At 42.7% G+C, this 18,361-nt stretch overlaps 1 protein-coding gene across 1 annotated transcript in view; it reads right to left on the bottom strand.

Moving 5' to 3' along the window:
* The window catches only part of si:dkey-16j16.4 (uncharacterized), a 62,871-nt gene that overhangs the window by 32,939 nt on the left and 11,571 nt on the right, over positions 1–18,361 (bottom strand). Inside the window, exons 2-3 of the mRNA XM_021584331.3 lie at positions 9,635–9,716; positions 8,941–9,449 (exon numbers count right to left, since the gene is read on the bottom strand). Coding sequence (XP_021440006.1) covers positions 8,941–9,449; positions 9,635–9,716 — 591 coding nt within the window. The remainder of the gene's footprint in view (positions 1–8,940; positions 9,450–9,634; positions 9,717–18,361) is intronic.

Raw genomic sequence — 18,361 nt, 5'->3', positions numbered from 1 at the left:
CCCCGGCAAAAAGCTCTGCACCCCCGCAGCAACTTGCCCAAGCGCCCCCGCTTCTCCTTCACCCAAATCCAGATAGCTGATGTTCTGAAAGAGCTGCAAAATCTGGACCCCTACAAATCAGCTGGGCCCTCTCTTTCTAAAATTATCTGCCGCAATTGTTGCTATCCCTAGCCTGTTCAACCTCTCTTTTGTATCGTCTGAGATCCCTAACGATTGGTAAGGTGCCGTGGTCATCCCCCTCATCAAAGGGGAGACACTCTAGACCCAAACTGTTACAGACCTATATCTATCCTGCCCTGCCTCTCTAAAGTCTTCGAAAGCCAAGTTAACAAACAGATCACAGACCATTTCGAATCCCACCGTAACTTCTCCGCTATGCAATCTGGTTTCCGAGCTGGTCATGGGTGCACCTCAGCCACGCTCAAGGTCCTAAACGATATCATAACTGCCATCGATAAAAGACAATACTGTGCAGCTGTATTCATCAACCTGGCCAAGGCTTTCGACTCTGTCAATCACCTCATTCTTATCGGCAGACTCAACAGCCTTGGTTTCTCAAATGACTGCCTCGCCTGGTTCACCAACTACTTCTCAGATAGAGTTCAGTGTGTCAAATCGGAGGGCCTGTTGTCCGGACCTCTGGCAGTCTCTATGGGGGTGCCACAGGGTTCAATTCTTGGACCGACTCTTTTCTCTGTATATATCAATGATGTCGCTCTTGCTGCTGGTGATTCTCTGATCCACCTCTACGCAGACGACACCATTCTGTATACATCTGGCCCTTCTTTGGACACTGTGTTAACAAACCTCCAGACAATCTTCAATGCCATACAACACTCCTTCCATGGCCCCCAACTGCTCTTAAATGCTAGTAAAACTAAATGCATGCTCTTCAACCGATCGATACCCGCCCGCCCGACTAGCATCACTAATCTGGACTAGAGGTCGACCGCATGGCCGATAACAATCGGTAATCGGCATTTTTGGACGCCATTATGGCCGATTACATTGCATTAAACGAGGAAACTGCGTGGCAGGCTGAGTGCAGCAAGGGGCCAAGGTAAGTTGCTAGCTAGCATTAAACTTATCTTATAAAAAAACATTTGACCATATTAATGACCAAAGGCTCGTATTTCTGTGTTTATTATATTATAATTAAGTCTATGATTTGATATTTGATAGAGCAGTCTGACTGAGCGGTGGTAGGCAGCAGCGGGCTCGTAAGCATTCATTCAAACTTTACTGCGTTTGCCAGCAGCTCTTAGCAATGCTTGAAGCACAGCGCTGTTTCTGACTTCAAGCCTATCAACTCCTGAGATTAGGCTGGCAATACTAAAGTGCCTATTAGAACATCCAATAGTCAAAGGTATATGAAATTCAAATGGTATAGAGAGAAATAGTCGACGCGTCGTAATTTCTATAATAACTACAACCTAAAACGTCTTAACTGGGAATATTGAAGAACTGGGAATATTGAACCACAAGCTTTCATATTTCATACACCTGCATTGCTTGCTGTTTGGGGTTTTAGGCTGGGTTTATGTACAGCACTTTGAGATATCAGCTGATGTAAGAAGGGCTATATAAATACATTTGATTTGATTCTGAGGAAGGAACTTAAACCTAAGCTGTTTTACATGGCACATATTGCACTTTTACTTTCTTCTCCAACACGGTGTTTTTGCATTATTTAAACCAAATTGAGCATGTTTAATTATTTATTTGAGACTAATAGATTTTATTTATGTATTATATTAAGTTAAAATAAAAGTGTTCATTCAGTATTGTTGTAATTGTCATTATTACAAGTAAATATATATATATATATATGTATATATATATATATATAGATTAATCGGTATCGGCTTATAATCGGTATCAGTGTTTAAAAAAATCATAATCGGTCGACCTCAAATCTGGACGTTCAGACTTAGAATATGTGGACAACTACAAATACCTAGGTGTCTGGTTAGACTGTAAACTATCCTTCCAGACTCACGTTAAGCATCTCCCGTCCAAAATTAAATCTAGAATCGGCTATCTATTTCACAACAAAGCCTCCTTCACTCATGCGGCTAAACATACCCTCGTAAAACTGACTATCCTACCGATTCTTGACTTCGCCGATGTCATTTACAAAATAGCCTCCAACATTCTACTCAGCAAATCGGATGTAGTCTTTGACACCAAAGCCCCATATACTACCCACCACTGCGACTTGTATACTCTCGTTGGCTGGCTGGCCCTCGCTTCATATTTGTCGCCAAACCCACTGGCTCCAGGTCATCTATAAGTCTTTGCTAGGTAAAGCCCCGCCTTATCTCAACTCACTGGTAACCATAGCAGCACCCACCCGTAGCATGTGCATAGCGGCAGGTAGCCTAGTGGTGAACTAGTAACCGAAAGTTTGCAAGATTGAATCCCCGAGCTGACAAGGTAAAAAAATATGTTGTTCTGCCCTGAACAAGGCAGTTAACCCACTGTTCCTATGTCGTCATTGAAAATAAGAATTTGCTCTTAACTGACTTGTCTAGTTAAATAAAAAAATATGTTTTTTTTATCTCAGCTCACTGGTCACCATAGCAACACCTACGCGCTCCAGCAGGTATATTTCACTGGTCAAAGCCAACTCCCTCTTTGGCCACCTTTCCTTCCAGTTCTCTGCTGCAAATGACGAACAAAAATCACTGAAGCTGGAGACTTCCAGACTTCCATATCTCCCTCATTCATTTTAAGCTTCAGCTGTCAGAGCAGCCCATCTGTAAATAGCCCACTCAACTACCTCATCCCCATATTCTTAATTATTTTTGCTCTTTTGCACCCCAGTATCTCTACTTGCACATCATCATCTTCACATCTATCACTCCAGTTATAATGCAAAATTGTAATTATTTCACCACTATGGCCTATTTATTGCCTTCCCTCCCTAATCTTACTACATTTGCACCAGAGGTCGACCTCTGATTATGATTTTTCAACGCCGATACCAATACCGATTATTGGAGGACCAAAAAAGCTGATACCGATTAATCAGCCGATTTAAAAAATAAAATAAAAAATGTATTTGTAATAATGACAATTACAACAATACCGAATTAACACTTATTTTAACTTAATATAATACATCAATAAATTCAATTTAGCCTCAAGTAAATAATGAAACATGTTCAATTTGGTTTAAATAATGCAAAAACAAAGTGTTGGAGAAGAACGTAAAAGTGCAATATGTGCTATGTAAGAAAGCTAACATTTCAGTTCCTTGCTCAGAACATGAGAACATATGAAAGCTGGTGGTTCCTTTTAACATGAGTCTTCAATATTCCCAGGTAAGAAGTTTTAGGTTGTAGTTATTATAGGACTATTTCCCTCTATATCATTTGTATTTCATTCACCTTTGACTATTGGATGTTCTTATAGGCACTTTAGTATTCCCAGTGTAACAGTATAGCTTCCGTCCCTCTCCTCGCTCCTCCCTGGGCTCGAACCAGCAACACATCGACAACAGCCACCACATCAAAGCGTTACCCATGCAGAGCAAGGGAAACAACCACCCCAAGGCTCAGAGCGAGTGAAGTTTGAAACGCTATTAGTGTGCGCTAACTAGCCAGCCATTTCACTTCGGTCACACCAGCCTCATCTCGGGAGTTGATAGGTTTGAAGTCATAAACAGCGCAATGCTTGACGCACAACGAAGAGCTGCTGGCAAAACGCGCGAAAGTGCTGTTTGAATGAATGTTTACTCGCCTGCTTCTGCCTACCACCGCTCAGTCAGATACTTAGATACTTGTATGCTTGTATGCTCAGTTAGATTATATGCAACACAGGACACGGCAGACAATATTTAGTAATATCATCAACCATTAATGCTAGGTAGCAACTTACCTTGGCTTACTGCATTTGCGTAACAGGCAGTCTCCTTGTGGAGTGCAACGAGAGAGAGGCAGGTCGTTATTGCGTTGGACTAGGTAACTGAATGGTTGCAAGATTGCTGAGCTGACAATGTGAAAATCTGTCTTCCTGCCCCTGAACGAGGCAGTTAACCCACCGTTCCTAGGCCGTCATTGAAAATAGGAATGTGTTCTTAACTGACTTGCCTAGGTAAATAAAGATTAAATAAAGGTGTAAAAAAAATCGGTCGACCTCTAATTTGCACACCATGTTCATAGATGTTTCAATTGCGTTATTGACTGTACGTTTGTTTATCCCATGTGTCTGTTGTTGTTTTTGTCGCACTGCTTTGCTTAATCTTGGCCAGGTCGCAGTTGTAAATGAGAACTTGTTCTCAACTTGCCTACCTGGTTAAATAAAGGTGAAATAAATAAATTCAAAAACTCTTTGAACTTGTTTTTCCTTCCAAAGGTGCTACTACTAGTAATTGTTGAGGTGTTTGGCTTATTTCTAAATGTATATAGCTAGTTGCAGGTGGATACATTGTTGGATTATTTAATGTAGCAAAAATGGTGCAAACATTTTTTTATTTTTGATGTTACGTTCTACCTGCAACTAGCGATGGAAGTTTAGAAGACACCATTGTCTTCCAAGTTGAGAACAAAGAAAGTTTCACGATGTAAAGGTTAGTCGAAAATGTGCCTATTACGGCTATATGCAGCCTGTTAACAACGATTATGCAAGCATGATGAGAACTGTTTAATTTAAGTGTGTTCCACTGTAAAAAGAGTTGTTCATGTGAAAGAAAACAAAGAGAAAGGTTGAGAGGCAGGAAATAACCTTTTAGACTGTTGTGACATGAAAGAGAAAACAGGTTGAGAACGTTTGATAGGGAGGAGGTAAGAAGTCCAGAAAGTTGTTCAGGTGGGTAATTTGAAGACTAACTGCATCACAAATGGCACCGTATTCCCAGGCCTAAAGTGCACGACTTTTGGCCAGGGACACAGACTTGGAGTTGCCCAGCTAAAGGGTTAATGGGAGAGTATTGTCTGGCAGCTCTATTGTATTCCCTCCAATACCTCCCATTCCACTTGTCTGAGCTCACATACACACATACAAATGCAGACACACACATACACACACACGCACAAAGATGCGGACACACACACACACACACACACACACACACACACACACACACAAATATGCACACACCCAAGACCTTCTCACTGCTGCCCGCTGTCTCTCATCTGTTCCCTTTTTCCAAAAACACCCATGGATATATGGAACTCTCAAACCCTACCCTACACACAGGCGCATACACACACTTCCAATATCCTAGCCTGGGCCAATGTGGCTATTGGATTTTAACCATCACTGGACCAGCTTCTCTGTGACTCATTAGTCTGCATTTTCCGTTTTATTTCATTCACTCCTTCTGCCTCCACCCCTCCATCTTTGCCTCACTCACTGGCTTTTGTGAGAAACGAGGGCAGACATCTGCCGTCCGTGCCACCCTCTCCATCTCTCCGGACCACCAAGGCTGTGGCAAGCGCCCAGCCTTTGAGTGAGTGTGTGTGTGTGTGTGTGTGTGTGTGTCGTGTGTGTGCGCACAAGGGGAATGCTATTGTGCCCCTTAAACTAATCCCAAGCTCAATGTAATGAATTATAGTCTAACTGGCAGGTGGTACAAGGCTACCCTACAGTATGGCCTAGTTCCACAGTGTACTTCATACAATCTGAGCAATATACACTACCGTTCAAAATGAAATGTCCTTGTTTTTGAAAGAAAAGCATATTTTTTTGTCCATTAAAATAACATCAAATTGATTAGAAATACAGTGTAGATATTGTTAATGTTGTAAATGACTACATTGTGTAAAAACACTATTTTCATATTGAGATGCGTTGCACTGAAAACTGTCTCTTTTAAAATGTCAGGTTTGCTTGTGATGACGACATGCAATAGATCAGTCATTCATTCATTGCTATGATCATTGATCTCCGTTGCTATGATCATTTTCCTATCTTTCTGTTCCACCAAAGGTTTGAATATACTGGTAAAGTAACCAGGTTGTTAGGTTGCGTGCTAGCCAAAGAGGAAAACACACTGATTCATTTTAGAACGGCCCATGAAACGGTTCAGGAATGTAAAATGTGGTCCCAGTGATCCGCTTTGGGAAGATACAAATGTTGCACCGGTAATATGGTCAGATCTTTAGACCTGGTTGAGCTACAAGCAAGTCGTTTTCGCTATAGAAATAGTGCATCCATGAAGCTAACGAATCCTCACTCGCTTGTTTCTGTAGGGCACTAGGAAACAACAGCACAGCAAAGCCTTTTCATTATGACAATTATTATCTGGGAGATTTTTTCCATAGTCGCGCAGTGCTCCCAAAATAAAACTCCTGGTCGCACAGCTAAATATTTTATTGCATATGTGACCAAATTGGTCGCACTTCAGAGCTCTGTCCACACCCAAACAAGAGTTGGAATATGGCATTATCTGCCAACATAAATAAATAATTCCTCCTAACTGTTTAAAACATTTGGTGATGCTTAAAGGGTTTATCCATCCAAATATGATCATTTCCAGTTTGTTCTATAAGATTGGATGTAGGCTACAGGGAGCAGACGGCAATCCAAAATAGCTTTCATTCCTTACATATGGGTAGTCAAAAAGAGCTGTAGCTAGCATTGCTAATTTCTAGAGACCTTGGGCCAAATTAGCATTGAAAACTAGCATACAGTGCCTTGCGAAAGTATTCGGCCCCCTTGAACTTTGCGACCTTTTGCCACATGTCAGGCTTCAAACATAAAGATATAAAACTGTATTTTTTTGTGAAGAATCATCAACAAGTGGGACACAATCATGAAGTGGAACGACATTTATTGGATATTTCAAACTTTTTTAACAAATCAAAAACTGAAAAATTGGGCGTGCAAAATTATTCAGCCCCCTTAAGTTAATACTTTGTAGCGCCACCTTTTGCTGCGATTACAGTTGTAAGTCGCTTGATGTATGTCTCTATCAGTTTTGCACATCGAGAGACTGAATTTTTTTCCCATTCCTCCTTGCAAAACAGCTCGAGCTCAGTGAGGTTGGATGGAGAGCATTTGTGAACAGCAGTTTTCAGTTCTTTCCACAGATTCTCGATTGGATTCAGGTCTGGACTCTTGACTTGGCCATTCTAACACCTGGATATGTTTATTTTTGAACCATTCCATTGTAGATTTTGCTTTATGTTTTGGATCATCGTCTTGTTGGAAGACAAATCTCCGTCCCCGTCCCATTCTTCCAGAATGGTCCTGTATTTGGCTCCATCCATCTTCCCATCAATTTTAACCATCTTCCCTGTCCCTGCTGAAGAAAAGCAGGCCCAAACCATGATGCTGCCACCACCATGTTTGACAGTGGGGATAGTGTGTTCAGCTGTGTTGCTTTTACGCCAAACATAACGTTTTGCATTGTTGCCAAAAAGTTCAATTTTGGTTTCATCTGACCAGAGCACCTTCTTCCACATATTTGGTGTGTCTCCCAGGTGGCTTGTGGCAAACTTTAAACGACACTTTTTATGGATATCTTTAAGAAATGGCTTTCTTCTTGCCACTCTTCCATAAAGGCCAGATTTGTGCAATATACGACTGATTGTTGTCCTATGGACAGAGTCTCCCACCTCAGCTGTAGATCTCTGCAGTTCATCCAGAGTGATCATGGGCCTCTTGGCTGCATCTCTGATCAGTCTTCTCCTTGTATGAGCTGAAAGTTTAGAGGGACGGCCAGGTCTTGGTAGATTTGCAGTGGTCTGATACTCCTTCCATTTCAATATTATCGCTTGCACAGTGCTCCTTGGGATGTTTAAAGCTTGGGAAATCTTTTTGTATCCAAATCCGGCTTTAAACTTCTTCACAACAGTATCTCGGACCTGCCTGGTGTGTTCCTTGTTCTTCATGATGCTCTCTGCGCTTTTAACGGACCTCTGAAACTATCACAGTGCAGGTGCATTTATACGGAGACTTGATTACACACAGGTGGATTGTATTTATCATCATTAGTCATTTAGGTCAACATTGGATCGTTCAGAGATCCTCACTGAACTTCTGGAGAGAGTTTGCTGCACTGAAAGTAAAGGGGCTGAATAATTTTGCACGCCCAATTTTTCCGTTTTTGATTTGTTAAAAAAGTTTAAAATATCCAATAAATGTCGTTCCACTTCATGATTGTGTCCCACTTGTTGTTGATTCTTCACAAAAAAATACAGTTTTATATCTTTATGTTTGAAGCCTGAAATGTGGCAAAAGGTCGCAAAGTTCAAGGGGGCCGAATACTTTCGCAAGGCACTGTATAAAAGATAATCAAACAGCATAATTGTAAAACTGTCTTAATTTTGCTGGAGCCCGGGAAGAGTAGCTGCTGCCTTGACAGTGCTTTTAAATAAAATACATTATTTGTTTTCTCTGAAAATCCTCATTTTAACCTACTTAACCCCAAGATTTTCCCAGTTTTCACAATTTGTAAAGCCCTAGTTATTTTTGTTGCTTTGGGAAAGTAAATACTGAATATTTTCACTTATATAATGCAATTGGTGATTAATATATATTTGCCCCTTAGGTTTAATGTCAACCCTGTAACATGAACTGAACATGTTTTAATATCGTAAAACTAATATGGTAAAAATACATTTGAAAGAAACATTGAACATCTAATACTCAAATCATAGTGTAAAATTAGGTGAGCTGGTTCGACTCTTTTTGGTCATTTTCTTGAGATTTGTGGTGGAAAACCCTGGCTGTTACCTATAGACAGATAGGCTAGACATGTTTTAAGATAAAATACTGCTGTCAAGCTTACATTCAATTGCACACAAGCTTCCATTCCCCTTGTCACAAGGGGAGTAACATTAATGGCTGATTTATGATGTCATCATCCCTGTTACGATAAACCGTGTCACTTTTTATTTATTTTCATTTCTGAAAATGTCAGAATATTTGGTGAAATAAATAGTAATTTTGGACAAAATTACACTTCCCAAAAGGCACTCTAGCACTAACCTGTTGCATTTTCTCCAGGTCCAGACTTGGCCTCCCCAGCTCTCCCCCGTAGCTGTGCCTGTGTTTCCTATAGGGAGCCGCCGACTGGTCGAAGTGGGTCAAGATGATAGGCTTGGCAGCAGGCTGCACCCCCTGGAACTGGAGCTTAATTGGAGGCGGTGGCTTGAGGCTGCGAGGTGGGCTTGAGCTAAAGAGCACCGGGCTGGTGGAAGCGGCCAGGCAAGTCCCAGGCTCCAAGGATGCTGCAACTGGGCCACAGCCACACAGGTCCCACACCTCCTCGTCGCTGGAGGCACTGCTGGGGTGGTCACCGTGGCGATGGTGCAGCGTCCACTTCCTGCTGTCTCCAACGCCGTGGCTGATTCGCTCTAGCTCTTCTTCAGACGAGTGGCGGTCCAGAGTCGGGTCTAGAAGGAGGCGTAGGTGATGGAGGCGTGCCGGAGATAGGGGACCCTGATTGTGCTGCTGGCTGGTTGCCAGAGGGGTGAGGCCGCAGTTCCGCCGCCTCTCTGAGGGGGGTGACCAAGAGCACATGTCAAAGGTGAAGAGGCAGAGATAGCGACAAGCTTGTGTATTTCTATTCTGTGTAAACTGAAAGTTGCTTTATCTGCTAAATGACCATCTTGTACACATCCATGTAAAAACGAAGAGCATATAGAAGACTTGGGTTGGTTTGAGCAGGCGGGCCACATACCTCTGTCAATCTGTGCAAGCTCCTGGTTCTCCCCCTCGGAATCGTCGCTCTCCGCTCCCTCCCCACTGCCATGGTAGGAAATCTAGAAGGGAAAGGGTTAAAGGATAACTAATTAATTGGGAAACATATGGCTTGTCCCTCTACTTCCTACATGAGAGAGCATACAGTTAGCATCAGTACAAGACACTCTTTGGGGCTTTGCTAGGTTAGGTCGACAAGTAGCGTATTTATTATATGAAATACCCAGGTTCATATCAATGCAACTATGAAGCAACTAGGAAGCAGTATCTTTACCAAATCACCATTCCACTTACCTCACATCTCTACGGCTAGTGCAACAGCATCACTAAGCAACAGGGTGGCCCACTGATTCTCAACTAACATCCTTTTATCTAAAGACTCAAATATTGTGTTGGAGAAATTGTGCAAAAGGTCGAGATTAGGGCAACTGTTTCGCATATAACGTGCACATCATGCTAACACCCAAACTTGGCCAAATGGCTTTATTTCCTGGAAAATTCCTTACTCTCAAATTGGAATTTGGAAGAGGGATGACATTTACAAAAAGCTTAAATCTAGGTCTGGTCAATCTAGCCTCTTCAGTTCAGTGTAAACTCTTGTCAGCTCTTGGCAATTTCCAAGTCCCAGATTGACCCTTTAAGAGCAGTTCCCTTTTGAGGGGTCTACGACAACAACAGTAGACACCCAGCAGACTGCAGCACGAAGAGTTAAGTAACGCGCCACACACACAGTAGTTACCACACTGAGGCAGAGCAGCTGCCATCTGTGCTCACACACACATGCACTCACACAATGCCTCCCCTTCCTACTGAAGCACTTCAAACAGAGCAAAGGAGAAAGAGAGTGCAAGAGAAAGGAACCAGGGCCTCAAGTCCTACTCCAGCAGGCAGCGTACACTTCTACTATAAACAACTGGGGTGCATTCAGAGTTTACTATGACATTGTAGGACACAACGTTGAACACTGCTGAATGTTTGCGACTGGTACACTGTACACTACATAGTACTCTTACTTCCCTATCAGCATCAAAATACAGGCTATACTGTATCTAGCTATGAAATATCTTTAGCCTAATCCTGATCAAATATCAAATGTTCACACCATCAATCAAACTATTTCCACTACTACCTTAGCAAAGTACAAATGGTGCAAATACGGTTATAATAAGTTAAATGGCCATTTATTATCATTTGAAGCAGTATACAGTATATAGCAGCATAGTTCTCAATCAATTCTTTACATCGACAGCCACAGTAGAGAGCACACCAACTTCACTGCCATTGCCCTTTCTATCCCCATGACATCACCCACTAGCACCACATTGTCTTGTGTGAGAGGCTGATAGTATTCTTCTCTTCCCATTTAGGATCGGTTGTAGGGTAATCGGATCCTAGGTCAATGTTAAGGGCAACTTCTACCTCAAGCAAAGGGTTAAGGGCTCAAGTCCAGGTTAAAGGTAAAAGGGTGTGTCAGTCTTGGAGCAAGTCAGACACTATTGTCAGAGGCAAGAGGATGAGCCAACATAACAGTGACGTTGCATGTTGACTTAACTATTTGGCCTCGCTCTGCCCCCAGGGCAGTTCAGGGAAGCTGGTATTAATCGCTTATAAGGACAGCAGGTGAAAGAGAGGGCACAAACACAATAGTCCACAAACACACATGCACACACGCATTTACATTGCACTTAAAAGGTATACAAGCACCACGCATACTGTCAAGCAACAAAATGCTTCAGTGTGTGTACGACTGGGGTAGGCTACTTATCTCTTCGCAGTCCAACTTAGTCTCCCTATCTATGTTACATACGTCCTCCCCACACTGGATAAACGGGGCATTTGTTTTACCTGAGCAACTCAAACCACAACAGGGTTCAAATAACTGGACCATGAAAACGTTTAATTTAAAATGGGGTTTTCATGACTAAGGTGTGACTGTATGGATTTGAATAGATGTTTTTCTCTCAAACCATGAGCCATGATACCTGTGTTGAGCATGTAGTATCAGAAGGTACTCTTGTGAAGGACATCAATGTTATGTGCAGTGCACAGTGAACTGTTGATGCTTGTCTGAGTATGACAGAGTTTCTTGTTAACTACTTTTATGGTTTGGGTTTGTGCAACAGTTGAGGGAACAGTGTGTAACAGTTTAGGGAACGTTGGCCGTATCCGAATACCCATACTTGCATCTTAAATAGTAGGCCGAAAATGTTTTGTTTAATCGTATGCAACATTTTGAAAATGTAGTATACTTAAATTGCCCGGGTGTCACACTAATTTCAGCTTAGACAACACCTGAAATGGGGATGGGCTACTGAAATCAACGAATAGTTGGAAACAACGCAATTACGCATTCTCCGTATGTGGAAAATATTATGTTTAATTAATAGTATGTGAATTTTCAATAATCGAGTATGGTTTAAATGCCAGGATGTTATACTTATATCGTCTCTTCATCTAGTAGAATTCAATGCACACTTTTCCATAATGCATTGGAAAAATTGGGTTGCAAGTGATAAGCCCTAATTCTCTTTAAGTAGCCAAACAACAAAACTAGGCTACTTAATTGGGAAGATGCCGAATAGCGAAGCTTCTGCGATGCCGTTCAAATGTAGGGTAAGTAGTTTTTGTTCTCCTAAGAATGATCAAGAGTATTGCATCATAAGCGACATCTTTAAAACATAAGTCTTTAAAAAAAGTTTTTACCCTAATTGGATTTCTGTTTTCTCATTGAAAAATGTTTATTGTTCTCGTCAGAGCTTTTTTGCATTTATTTATTTTTTACCCCGTTTTCATGGTATCCAATTGGTAGTTACAGTCTTGTCTCATCGCTGCGACTCCCATTCGAACTCGCTAGAAGCGAAGGTCGAGAGCCGTGCATCCTCCGAAACACAACCCAGCCAAGTCGCACTGCTTCTTGACACAATGCCCGCTTAACCCGGAAGCCAGCCACACCAATGTGTTGGAGGAAACACTGTACACTGGAGACCGTGTCAGCATGCATTGCGCCCGGCCCACCACAGGAGTCGCTAGAGCGCGACGGGACATCCCTGCCGGCCAAACCCTCGCCTAACCCGGACAACGCTGGGCCAATTGTGCGACGCCTCATGGGTCTCACGGTCACGGCCGGCTGCGACAGAGTCCATTGTCAGAGCTTTTAAACAAAATACTAAACCATCTTTTGATTTCCAAATGTGTTGGCACCAGAGACTCAGGATGTGGGTGCGTTATTGGTGGCAGGTTAATCAGGCCTATTGACTGGAACATATGGATTGTTTAAGTTTTGTAGGCAAGGCTACCTATTATTTAATTTATGGATCAAGTCTTAGCAGTCATTCTGATCTCTTTCCCAATGATCAGTGCTTTAGTTTATTATGTTGCTGTCCAGCGGTTCTGAATTTGTGACGCAACCGACTGTCCACGTTTTTCTGTGCAATACCCTTTTGATTTGAACATTTGAAAAGTTTTGGTGTATGTACTAGGCAATTTGATTTCATTTATAAACAGTACCAGTCAAAAGTTTGGAGACACCAACTCATTCAAGGGTTTTTCTTTATTTTTACTATTTTCTACATAGTAGAAGTGATGACAGCATTGCATACTATTGACATTCTCTCAACCAGCTTCACCTGGAATGCTTTTTCAAAAGTCTTCAAGGAGTTCCCACATATGACGAACACTTGTTGGCTGCTTTTCCGTCACTCTACGGTCCAACTCATCCCAAACCATCTCAATTGGGTTGAGGTCGGGTGATTGTGGAGGCCAGATCATCTGATGCAGCACTCCATCACTCTCCTTCTTGGTCAAATAGCAGCCTGGAGGTGTGTTGGGTCATTGTCCTGATGAAAAACAAATGATAGTCCCACTGAGTGCAAACCAGCTGGGAGGGCGTATCGCGGAAGAATGCTGTGGTAGCCATGCTGGTTAAGTGTGCCTTGAATTCTAAATAAATCACAGACAGTATCACCAGAAAAGCAGACCCACACCATCACACCTCCATGCTTCACGGTGGGAACCACACATGCGGAGATCATCTGTTGACAAAGACACAGTGGTTGAAACCAAAAATCTCCAATTTGGAATCATCAGACCAAAGGACAGATTTCCACAGGCCTAATGTCCATTGCTCATGTTTCTTGGCCCAAGCAAGTGTCTTCTTCTTATTGGTGTCCTTTAGTAGTGGTTTCTTTGAAGCAATTGGACCATAAAGGCCTGATTCACGCAGTCTCCTCTGAACAGTTGATGTTGAGATGTATCTGTACTTGAACTCTGTGAAGCATTTATTTGGGCCACAATTTCTGAGGCTGGTAACTCTAATGATCCTCTGCAGAGGTAACACTGGGTCTTCCTTTCCTGTTGCGTCCTCATGAGAGCCAGTTTCATAATAATATAATATGGACTTGGTATTTTACCAAATAGGGCTACATTCTGTATACCACCCCTTCCTTGACACAACACAACTGATTGGCTCAAACGCATTAAGAAGGAAAGACATTTCTAACAAGGCACACCTGTTTATTGAAATGCATTCCAGGTGAATACCTTATGAAGCTGGTTGAGATAATGCCAAGAGTGTGCAAAGCTGTCATCTAGGCAAAGTGTGGCTATTTGAAGAATCTCAAATATAAAATTTGTTTAACAATTTCTTGGTTACTACATGATTCCATGTGTTATTTCATAGTTTTGATGTCTTTGTTATTCTACAATGTAGAAAATAGTAAAAATAAAGAAAAATCCTTAGTGTACTTAGCGATCAAATCTGTAGTGAACATTACTCCTTATATGCCTATCAACTAGTACTGCCATTATGCCACACAAATGGCTCTTGCTTGCATGTTATGTTGAGCATAAGAAATGCACCAACAATCCTGATTTCCGAGGACCCTTTACCCTTGAGGTTGCATGTTAAATGTGCAACCAGAGGGGGAAAAAACCCTAGACCACATTTAATCCACACACAGAGACGCGTACAAAGTGCTCCCTCGCCTTCCCTAGCCTTCCATTTGGAAAATCTATCCTCCTGATTCCTGATTACAAACAAAAGCAGGAAGCAAATGTGACTTGGTCAATAAGAAAGTGGTCAGATCAAGTAGATGCTAAGCTACAGGACTGTTTTGCTAGCACAGACTGGAATATGTTCCGGGATTCTTCCAATGGCATTGAGGAGTACACCACATCTGTCATTGGCTACATCAATAAGTGCATCGATGACGTGGTCCCCACAGTGACTGAACGTACACACCCCAACCTGAAGCCATGAATTACAGGACAAATCCGCACTGAGCTAAAGGGTAGAGCTGCCACTTTCAAGGAGCAGGACTCTAACCCGGAAGCTTATAAGAAATCCCGCTATGCCCTCTGACAAACCATCAAACAGGCAAAGCGTCAATACAGGACTAAGATTGAATCGTACTACACCGGCTCAGACCCTCGCCGGATGTGGCAGGGCTTACAAACTATTACAGACTACAAAGGGAAGCACAGCCACGAGCTGCCCAGTGACACGAGCCCACCAGACGAGGTAAATTCATTCTATCCTCGCTTCGAGGCAAGTAACACTGAAGCATGCTTGAGAGCATCTGCTGTTCCGGACGACTGTGTGATTACGTTCTCTGTAGCTGATGTGAGTAAGACCTTAAAACAGGTCAACATTCACAAGGCCAGACGGATTACCAGGACGTGTACTCTGAGCATGCGCTGACCAACTGGCAAGTGTCTTCACTGACATGTTCAACCTCTCCCTGTCTGAGTCTGTAATACCAACATGTTTCAACCAGACCATCATAGTCCCTGTGCCCAAGAACACGAAGGTAACCTGTCTAAATGACTACCGACCTATAGGATTCACGCCTGTAGCCATGAAGTGCTTTGAAAGGCTGGTCATGGCTCACAACACCATTATCCCAGAAAACCTAGACCACTCCAATTTGCATACCGCCCCGACAGATCCACAGATGATGCAATCTCTATTACACTCAACACTGCCCTTTCACACCTGGACAAAAGGAACACCTATGTGAGAATGCTATTCATTGAATACAGCTCAGCGTTTAATACCATAGTGCCCTCAAAGCTCATCACTAAGCTAAGGACCCTGGGACTAAACACCTCCCTCTGCAACTGGATCCTGGACTTCCTAACCGGCCGCTCCCAGGTGGTAAGGGTAGGGGACAACACATCCGCCACACTGATCCTCAACACGGGGGCCCCTCAGGGGTGCGTGCTCAGTCCCTTCCTGTACTCCCTGTTCACTCATGACTGCATGGCCAGGCAAGACTCCAACACCATAATCAAGTTTTCCGATGACACAACAGATCACCAACTACGATGAGACAGCCTATAGGGAGGAGGTCAGAGACCTGGCCGTGTGGTGTCAGGACAACAACCTCTCCCTCAATGTGATCAAGACAAAGGAGATGATTGTGGACTACACGCCCCCATTCTCATCGACGGGGATGTAGTGGAGCAGGTTGAGAGCTTCAAGTTCCTTGGTGTCCACATCACCAACAAACTATCATGGTCCAAACACACTAAGACAGTTGTGAAGAGGGCACGACAGCCTATTCCCCCTCAGGAGAATTAAAAGATTAGGCATGTGTCCTCAGATCCTCAAAAGGTTCTACAGCTGCACCATCGAGAGCATCCTGACTGGTTGCATCACTGCCTGGTATGGCAACTGCTCGGCCTCCGACCGCAAGGTACTACAGAGGGTACATCACTGGCGCCAAGCTTCCCGCCATCCAGGCCTCTATACTTTGCGGTGTCAGAGGAAGGCCCTAAAAATAGACTCCAGCCACCCGAGTCATAGACTGTTCTCTCTGCTATCGCAAGGCAAGCGGTACCGGACCGCCATGTGTAGGTCCAAGAGGCTTCTAAACAGCTTCTAACACCAAGCCAGAAGACTCCTGAACAGCTAATCAAAGGGCTACCCAGACCCCTCTTTTACGCTGCTGCTACTCTCTGTTTATTATATATGTATGGTCACTTTAAGTCCACATATTACCTCAATTACCTCGACTAACCGGTGCCCCCGCACATTGACTCTGTACTGGTACCGTCTGTATATATTGCTATTGTTATTTTACTGCTCCTGTTTAAATATTAGTACATTATTATTATTTTTACTTCCCTATTTTTACTTAACATGTTTTTCTTCTCAACTTCTTAAAGCATTGTTGGTTAAGGGCTTGTAATTAGCATTTCACTGTAAGGTCTACACCTGTTGTATTCGGCGCATATGAAAAATAACATTTGAGTTGAGATAGTACCATGTTAGATATACCGTGCCTTCGGAAAGTATTCAGACCCCTTCACTTTTTTCCACATTTTGGTACATTACAGCCTTATTATAAAATGGATTAAAACAAAAGAAATATTAGCAATCTACACACAATACCCAATAATGACAAAGCAAAAACAGGTTTTTAGATTAGTTGTTTGCAAATGTATTAAAAATAAATTTAAAAAATTCAAAATCCTTATCTACTATTATCTGCTATTAAACTGAAATTGAGCTTGGGTGCATCCTGTTTCCATTTATCATCTTTGAGATGTTTCTACAACTGGATTGGAGTCCACCTGTGGTAAATTCAATTGATTGGAGATGATTTGGAAAGGCCTGTCCATATAAGGTCCCACAGTTGACATGTCAGAGCAAAAACCAAGCCATGAAGTCAAAGGAATTGTCCATAAAGCTCAGACAGGATTGTGTTGAGGCACAGATCTGGGGTACCAAAACATGCATGCAGCATCGAAGGTCCCCAAGAACACAGTGGCCTACATCATTTTAAAATGGAAGAAGTCTGGAACCACCAAGACTCTTCCTAGAGCTGGCCACCCAGCCAAACTGAGCAATTGGGGGAGAAGGGCCTTGGTAAGGTAGGTGACCAAGAACCTGATGGTCACTCAGACAGAGGTCTAGAGTTAATCTGTGGAGATGGGAGAAACCTCCAGAAGGACAACCATCTCTGCAGCACTCCACCAATCTGGCCTTTATGGTAGAGTGGCCAGACGAAAGCCACTCCTCAGTAAAAGTACACAACAGCCCGCTTGGAGTTTCCCAAAAGGCACCTAAAGACTCTCAATACTATGAGAAACAAGATTCTCTGGTCTGATGAAACCAAGATGGAACTCTTTTACATGAATGCTAAGCGTCACATCTGGAGGAAACAGCATCATGCAGCATCATGCTATGGGGATGTTTTTCAGCGGCAGGGACTGGGAGACTAGTCAGGATCGAGGCAAAGATGAATTGAGAAAAGTACAGAGAGATCTATGATGAAAACCTGCTCCAGAGTGCTCAGGACCTCAGACTGGGGTGAAGGTTCACCTTCCAACAGGAAAACGACCCTAAACACACAGCCAAGACAACGCAGGAGAGGCTTTGAGACAAGTCTCTGAATGTCCTTGAGTGGCCCAGCAAGAACCCGGACTTTGAATAATTATGTAAATGTGCTGTTTACGTGGTTTAAATATAAATGAGCAAGTATTTCTAAAAACCTCTTTTCGATTTTTATGTGGAATTGATAAGGTAAAAAAACGATTTAATCCATTTTAGGTTGTAACGGAACAAAATGTTGAAAAAGTCAAGGGGTCTGAATACTTTCCGAATGCACTGAATCTAATTATTTAGGAAGGAAACGGGTCCATTTGGGATTGGGCATAAAATCACCTAGCATTCAGCAGTTCTGAATTTGTGATGCAACCGACT

Source organism: Oncorhynchus mykiss, chromosome 25 (assembly GCF_057628025.1).
Source record: "Oncorhynchus mykiss isolate SJ-2025 chromosome 25, ASM5762802v1, whole genome shotgun sequence".
Lineage (NCBI taxonomy): Eukaryota > Metazoa > Chordata > Actinopteri > Salmoniformes > Salmonidae > Oncorhynchus > Oncorhynchus mykiss.
The sequence above is the reverse complement of the archived record's forward strand: the minus strand, read 5'-3'. Positions and strand labels throughout refer to the sequence as shown.